Here is an 8,905-nt window from a genome sequence, read left to right as displayed (position 1 = left end):
TAAATTTAGTTCAACCCTCGTATTATACCATTTTTGTTCCTAATTTTCATTTTCACTCGTTATATCTCGATTCTGTATGCTGATCCTTTTCAATTCCACAAAGTAAAAGCAATAAAAATAAGATCAATCTTTATAGTAACGACTATTGTTTTTAAATTTAGTTCAACCCTCGTATAATACTATTTTTTGTTTCTAATTTTCATTTTCATTCGTTATTTCTCGATTCTGTATGTTGATACTTCCCAATTCCACGAAGTAAAAGCAATAAAAATAAGATCAATCTTTATAGTAACGTCTATTGTTTTTAAATTTAGTTCAACCCTCGTATTATACTATTTTTTGCTTCTAATTTTGGTCTTCATACGTAGTTCCTCGACTCTGTATTTGGTTCCTTCCAAATTTTATCAATATTATCAATATATCGTCGCATGTAAATTGTCTCGCTACCCAACAAAATCGGGCTGGGCAGGTGAAAGGACTTGTGTAAGGATTCAGATGAAATTCTGATACATTTCTAAAAGAGATCAGTTCTAAAGAGAACTACGGTGTCTATGCATCTCAGTATTCGTGTTAAGAATCCCGTTTGGTAGTACTTCTTTCAAATTTAGTTGGTATCAAATTTTTGTTTTGTTTCAGTTTGTGATAGTTGTTAGTTCAAGGTGGACATTTATTAAGAGCCATGCTGAACGGCATGCAGGTCAGTACAAATCAAAATTACCGAAATTTTTCGAAAATATTAAAGAAATAATTTCTTTAAATATAAGTATATACGCGTCTTCTATACCTATTTTTTCATAATTAATTTAATTATTCGATGTGACAAATTTTCTTTTATTAAATAAATAAAATAATAACAACTCGGGAAGTTATTAAAAAAGTTTTTGAACAAAAAATGATACGTGGGCCAGACCTACAGCAACTTCGGATATTTTAACGAAATTTGATGAAAAATTTCCGATTATTTTTTTGAAAAATAAGCTTTCCATTCCAAATAAAAAAAAAATAATACACAATATGACTAATTATCGTTAAACGACTTTTATGAGAGAATTAAAACAAAATTTTAGGTAAGAAAAATGTAATATACTTCATAAACTTTCCAAAAAAACTATTTTTCTAAAGAACTTCTTTTATATACACTACCCGTCAACAGTTTTTACCCACCCCATAGTTTGCATGATATATGTTAAAAATAAAACGATCGATTTCGATATTTCAAACAACACATATATACAGGGTGCAAAAAATTCACTAGTCAGTAGATGAAATGAAAAAAAATTCTCATACCACCCCTCGTTTCTGAGTTATAAGCTTTTGAAGTTACAAAATCTGATATCATATTTTCAAAATTATACATTTGAACATTATTAATTTTAAATAGAAGATTACCTCCTTTTGGTCTATTTGACGAAAAAAAAAAATGATTCTCCACTACTATCTGACCGCCAGGGACGGCTCAAGTTCAATGTTAAGTGATTTTGAGTTTGATATATCAATATTCATAAAGTCGAGGTATTTTTTATTAACTATGGGAACTTGCGATCTGTACACCAGTTTCAGCCGGCAATTTCTTGGTTTTACCTGTTTTATAATTCACAAAAAGACATCTTGATCCATCTAACTAGAACTAAACTACAATTATAAACATTTACGTACAAAATATTAACATACCCTCGTATAAAGTAAACAAATGACCCGTTTCGACCGCTTTTTTTTGACAATATGAAAGAGAAATTGGTTAGGGGGTTTTATTTTGAAAATTAAATGAATGAATTACAGGGTGGGCGAAAACTATTAACCGGTAGTGTAAATTTTTTAATTTTAATGGATATTTGTTAATAAACTTTCACTAGTTGATGTTTAAAGTTAGTTTACACAATTATAACATAAAACAATGCCTATATTGAGTTTAAACTAAACGAAAGTTATATTTCTAATTACTTCAGACGTTTAACTAGATAATCCAAATGATTAATTTCTGATCTCGATTTTACAATCAAATAAATAATAAAAAAAATCGTTTCCATAAAAAAATCGAATAAACAATTACTTCAGTATCATTAGAGTACAAGATTTTAGTAAAAATTCTTCTCTATGATCTTTAGAGAAGGTTCCTAGTCAAATTTGGAAATATGGCAACACTGGATATGTTGTCATACGAGGGCTGATTGAATTGTTCAAAGACACGATCGTAGAATCGCTTTGAATGTGGATTAAACCAACAGCAGTGTACAGAAAGAAGTGACAACCATTTATCATTGCTTCTTGATGAAAAAAAACTGTACAAGCTCAGAAATGGTTTCAAATGTGTTATCCAGACTCTATTCTATCGAAAATAACCATTTGCTGAAATTAAACATGGCCGTACAGACATAGATGGTGGTGAACGTTCTGGTCGACCAATTTAGGTGGTTACTCAAAAAAAAACATCAAAACAGTCCACAAATTGGTTATATCTAATCGAAAATTGAAATTGCTTGAGATAGCTCAGACCATAAAGATATCAGAAGACAGTGTACTCAAAATTATGCATGAATATTTGACCATGAGAAACCTTGGGTACCGCGTTCGGTCACAATCGATCAAAAACAACGTGTTGATGATCGAGATCAATATTTGGTCATGTTCAAACGTAATAAATCAGATTTTTTACATCTATATATGATAATAGATCCATAACTTCACTCCGGAATCGAAAAGATCATCATCTAAGTGGACTGCAATCAATGAACCACGTCCTAAATGTCCAAAGGCATTAATCACTCTTCAAATTGTTTCCTCATCCACCATATAACCCAGATCTGGCCTCCGCTTATTCTAAACATGCTCCACAGCTCAAATAAAGACAAATGATTGGAATGATTGTATCTGGTTCTACATTCTCAATTCTAGCTTGGAATTTCGAGTCCATAACGTAGTTTGTGTTCTAGAATGTTTCGTTATCTTCTAAATTATTTTTAATATAAATTTCGAAGTTAAAAACTTTGTGATTTAATATAGGAATGTCGCGGAATGTTTTAGAACCAGTACCAAGACTTTTATAATATATATTGATGGATTTTTCTTTTGTTTCAGCCATCGCTAGTTGTTTTAACATTAATATTTGCATATTCGCATACAGTCAAACCACCTGGATATGCGGAACCACAAAAAACAGATGCAGATCCGGTATGTTTCATATTTTTCAAAAACCAAATCATAATCGAGTGTTTTGAGACATAAATCAAATCAAAAAAAAACCTTTATAACCTTTAAATTTTGAATAATCGTTCTTTTAATTTAATTCAATCTAAAAAATACGGTTCTCATTTTACCTTGAATTTTGTATATACCTGCTCTAGATTTTGGAAAAGTAGATCAGACTAGATTGATTGATATCAATACGAACGAGCTCTGTTTTGGTATTTATTAAGTTAGTATCAGGTCTAGGTCGTTAAGTATAAAAAAAATCGTTAATTTGTACAAGGACAAATATTAGTTCACTTATATAAAATCTCGAAATACGAGGGTCGACGCATAATCCTATGGATTCACTTTTGGCGGGTAAATCCATAATGGCGGACATGTTTACGTTGCTGTAGCACAACGCCGACTGACACCTGATTGTTAAGAATCGTTTTTTTTTATATTTAGATTAATAAAAAATTGTTTTATACTACTTTTTATTATAGAATCCTCCAAAATACGAATACGGATACAATATAATCGGAGATAAAGGAGAAAAACAAGGAAAAGAAGAACAAAGAGACGGTATATATGCTTCTGGAAGGTATGAATCAATACGAGCAGTATTTTTCAAAATAAACAATAATTTTTGTCGTTTATTTCAGGTATTTCGTTCAAAATAAAGATGCCAGACAAGACGTCCAGTATTTCGCCGACGATTGGGGCTACCACCCAGCTGTAGAATATGGCAACGTCGGACCGCACAGCAAATCAAACGCCAAATTCGCCCTTGGTCACGAAGCAGTTATACAACTAAGAAACAAAGAGGTAAATACAATTAATCAAATCAATCTTCAACCAGATAACTAATATCATTTCCAGAACAACCTACCTCAACTTGAAGGTCTTCCAGATACCGGTCCGTTGAAAAAAGAAGGTACAAATATACAATCGATCAAAACACAACCACCAAATTCTCAATTCACTTTCCTGGAATCGAATAGTCGACAAACAAACTACGATCCCATAAAACAACAACAACAAATCGTTCTACAACAATCAGACCAAATTATTCAAGAACAACAGCAGATTATTAATGAACAACCACAGCAAATCGTTCAAGAACAACAGCAGATTATTAATGAACAACCACGACAAATTGTTCAAGAACAACAGCAGATTATCAATGAATATCCACAGCAAATCGTTCAAGAACAACAGCAGATTATTAATGAACAACCGCAGCAAATCGTTCAAGAGCAACAGCAGATTATTAATGAACAGCCACAGCAAATCTTTCAGGAACAACAGCAAATTATTAATGAATATCCACAGCAAATCGTTCAAGAACAACAGCAGATTATTAATGAACAACCGCAGCAAATCGTTCAAGAACAACAGCAGATTATTAATGAACAGCCACAGCAAATTGTTCACGAACAACAGCAGATTATTCATGGGCAGTCACAGCAAATTGTTCAAGAGCAACAGCGGAAGATCGTCCAAGAGCTGCCCCAGCAAATTATCCGAGAGCAACAGCAGATTATCCATGAGCAACCACAGCAAATCGTTCAGCAGATTATTGAAGACCAGCAACAAGTATCTTACGTTTATAACCAACAACCGATTGCTTATTCACAACCTCAACAAGTAATTGTTCAACATATCCAACAACCTATTGATAACGTGATTTTTCCTCAATCTACACCAAGTTCTGTAGGTGAAATTAAAGCGATTCATCAAGAAGATGAGAGATTACGTGAATCCGATGAACGAACAAACACTTACCAACAATTCGGAGTTAGATACCAGTCGAAAGAACCAAACAAATTGATAACTAATACCCAGAATTTGATTAACGGTCAAGATGTTTTAGATATCAATAACGCCGTCTCCAGTACTGTTACAGAAGATTTTAGCTTCAAATCGACGACTCCTTGTTCTGCTTTTAAAGATCTAACTAGATCTAATTTCGAAGAACAACCAATAGTAGCAGCAGAAATAGAAAATAATCTAGTATCGACTACAGAAAGTATTTTTAATGAAAAAGAACAGTTTGTATCGACGATAGGTAGTACCAACAGTGATATATATACAACTTTCGAATCAACTACACCTACACCAACTGTAGTAGTAACTCCAAGACCTAATCCTGTTACAACTAGATTAGAAAGTACCAAAAACGACGAAGAAAACTATAGAATAAATAAACAGAACGTTCAAGTCGAAATACAAAAGACAATTCCGTACTACTTGGGAAAATACGATTCCTCCTCGGGATACATCAGTACCAAGAACGAATTAGAACTCGGTAAAACGTTGTTGTACCTTCCCGGGCAATTCCAATCTTCAACAACGAAACCAGAAGTTGATAATGACGTTAATATCCAGAAATTACCGAATCCAACAGTTGATAATCGATTCGTAGAGTTAGATCAACACCAAGCCGTTTTTCAACAACAATCGGGGGTACTTAATCAACCTTACCCGATAAGAGTACCGATACCAGTTGTAAAACAAGTAACGGTACCAGTACACGTGGAAAAAGTTGTTGAAAAACCGATACATATAACGAAAATAGTCGAAAAACCTGTAGCGGTACCACAACCTTACCCAGTAGAAAAAATCGTTGAAAAACCAGTACATGTTCCAGTACAAATAACTAAATATATAGATAGACCTTATCCTGTTGCAGTTAGAGTACCTTATCCTCAACCGTATCCTGTTGAAGTTAGAGTACCGGTACATATCGATAGAATAATAGAAAAAAAAGTACCAGTACCTCATTACATAGAAAAACAAGTACCAGTAGAAAAGATAATCGAAAAAAAAGTACCGCAATACGTGGATAGACCGTATCCAGTACATATACAAGTACCTGTACCCACTCCAGTGGCGGTACCTGTCGATCGTATAATAGAAAAGAAAATTCCAGTACCACATTATATAGAAAAACAAGTACCAGTTGAAAAGATAGTCGAAAAACCAGTACCGCAGTATATCGATAGACCTTACCCAGTACCACAACCTTATTATATAAGAATAGAAGTACCAAGACGTTACCAAACGGTTAAATACATACAAAAACCTTACGCCAATTGGCCTTTACGTAATGAATGGAATTACCAAGTTAAAACGAATTTAGAACAATTTCAACGAAATATTAATACCGAAGTACAAACGAGGTACTTAAATAAAGAAAAAACCGCCGAGGAAAGTAATTCGGACGGTTATCATTATCCTAATCCATATACCTACGCGCCTAAATTTTATTTACCGCCCAAACAAGATTTGGTTTTAAATAAAGGATATTTACCTCCTTTAAGTCATAGTTGCGATCATGGTGAGGGGAAAGATAACCATAATTATGTTGGTTTATCGCCACCGAAAGCAGATGAGGGAGTTTCGAGGAAATACCGAAGCGCTAGATCGAATTTCAACGACAAAAATATTAAAATGGAATATGGATTTAAGCCGCCTCTAGTTCCGTCTTTGGAAATCGACGAGTATGGACAACCGGTGGAAAAAGATGAGAAATAATTGTTTTTTTTTACGGAAATTTGTTGCTATATTGGTATTCTATATTTAGCATTCACCCTGTATAAGAACGAATTTTTTAAATTCGGTTATTTCCTTGTTAGTTTATAAAATTCAATCATTTAAATGTTTTACTGTTACATTTATGAATTCCCATCTCTATACTTGTTAGTCATATTTCTTCTTTTTTATTCAATGTTCCGTAGACGTATCTCAGATAAATCTTCACTATCAACACGATTATAATGATAATTTTCATTAATTCAATTATTTTTCGTCCCTCGTATAATGTAACATGTCCAATTGCTTTTTTTAAACTTGTTTCCTTCTTCAAAACATTTTTTGTACACAGAATTTGTTTTTTTTTTGACATCAAACGAAAATATTCTAAATGCCCATTGAAAAACTGTTATTTTTGTAATGACAAGCATAAATTCCCATCTCTATACTTGTTAGTTATATTTCTTCTTCTTTATTCGATGTTTCGTAAACGTTATATCAAATAAATCTTCACTGTCTACAAGATTTTTATGAAAATATTCATTAATTCAAATATTATTTGTCGTCCCTCGTATCATGTGACATGTCCAATTATTTTTTTTATAATTATCATGCTTAATCAAAACAATTTTTGTACACAAAATGAATTTTTTACTTTAAACGAGAATTTTCTAAACGCATATTGAAAAACTGTTATTTCCATATTGACAAGTATAAATTCCCATCTCTATATTTGTTAGTTTTATTTCTTCTTTTTTATTCAACAATCCGTAAACGTTATATCAAATAAATCTTCACTATCAACACGATATTTAAGAAAATTTTCATTATTTCAAATATCATTTTTCGTCCCTCGTATTATGTGGCATGTCAAATTGTTTTCTTTTACATAATTTTTATGTTTATTCAAAACATTTTTTGTATACAAAATGTGTTTTTTACTTCAACCGGAAATTTTCTAAACGCACATTGAAAAACCGTTAAACGCACATAGAAAAACCGTTATTTCCATCATGACAACTATAAGTTCCCATCTCAATATTTGTTAGTTATATTTCTTCTTTTTTATTCCATCTTCCGTAAACGTATATCATATAAATCTTAATTATACAAACAATGTTCATCAATATTTTAATTAATTCAAATTTTCTTTATCATCCCACGTACATTTTTGAAATTCTTCTCTCTATTTTTAATAATATTAACGTATAAAAATATAGTAAACACATACAAATATAGTTGTATAAATCATTTTGTTTATGTAGTCAGTAATACTCCACCGTATGGTTGGTTGCATAATTGATGGAAGCAAAATATTTCTTATAAATATTTTCTACATATTTTAATATAGTAACTAAAAAGACGTAAATCGATCTTAATTTTTTTTAATATTAATGAATAACAGTAGTATAGCAACAAATTTTTTTAACGAATGAAAAGTCCTAGTGAAAAAACTTGCCATATCTAATAAGACGTAGATATAAGTGAATTATTTTGGTTACCCTCGTACAACGATACCTCAATAGATTGAGATAGTTTGTTGTAAATTTGGGAAAGGTGTGGATGTTTTTATTTAAGTACATATTTATTAATAGTGATTCTTGTTGTTTCTAAATTATTTTTATAGTAATAAATTTGTGGAAATATTTCTTGTTAATATAATTTATCAAGTTCGTTACTTCATCACCACATTTTTATGTCATTTTAGCTCATATTTACATATTGCTTGCTTAATTTTTTTTTCAAAATGCTCAATATATTATTTTTTTAATATACTAACTTTTAATTATTATAAATAACTCTATAAACTGCACATTTGTTTAAATGTTCAATGATATTATTTAAAAATAAAAATTGAGAAATAATTTAACTGCTTTTCTTCTGTTGTATACAGCAATCGTCAATGGTCCTATATTATATACAACAAAGTATTATTAGTTACAAACTACAATAACTTTTACCATCGTTAGTTTTGTTCTCTAAAACATATTTTAAACCTCAAATACCCAACAAAAGTCATTGAAAATAACAGATTCGAAATTTCCCTAATAACTTACTGTTTCGAAAAACCTGGCAACATTGACGTAAGCTATGCGTTCGTCACTGCACCCATAGATAAAATATGAAATATGAGAGTTGTTTACTGTAATAATACAATTATGTTGATCGGAGAGCCACCAGGTAAGAATATATGAATTAATTT

General features: G+C 31.2%; 1 protein-coding gene across 1 annotated transcript; it reads left to right on the top strand.

The window, feature by feature from the left end:
• The first annotated feature begins 679 nt into the window (after positions 1-679).
• LOC130441741 (putative mediator of RNA polymerase II transcription subunit 26) lies at positions 680-6,705 on the top strand. The gene is made up of 5 exons (XM_056775525.1): positions 680-697; positions 3,076-3,168; positions 3,672-3,769; positions 3,831-3,993; positions 4,048-6,705. The coding sequence occupies exons 1-5, from the start codon at positions 680-682 to the stop codon at positions 6,703-6,705; spliced, it is 3,030 nt and encodes a 1,009-aa protein (XP_056631503.1).
• Positions 6,706-8,905: the final 2,200 nt, after the last annotated feature.

This window comes from Diorhabda sublineata, chromosome 3 (assembly GCF_026230105.1).
Source record: "Diorhabda sublineata isolate icDioSubl1.1 chromosome 3, icDioSubl1.1, whole genome shotgun sequence".
Classification (NCBI taxonomy): Eukaryota; Metazoa; Arthropoda; class Insecta; order Coleoptera; family Chrysomelidae; genus Diorhabda; species Diorhabda sublineata.
Note: the sequence above shows the minus strand (reverse complement) of the source record. Positions and strands in the feature narration are given on the sequence as shown.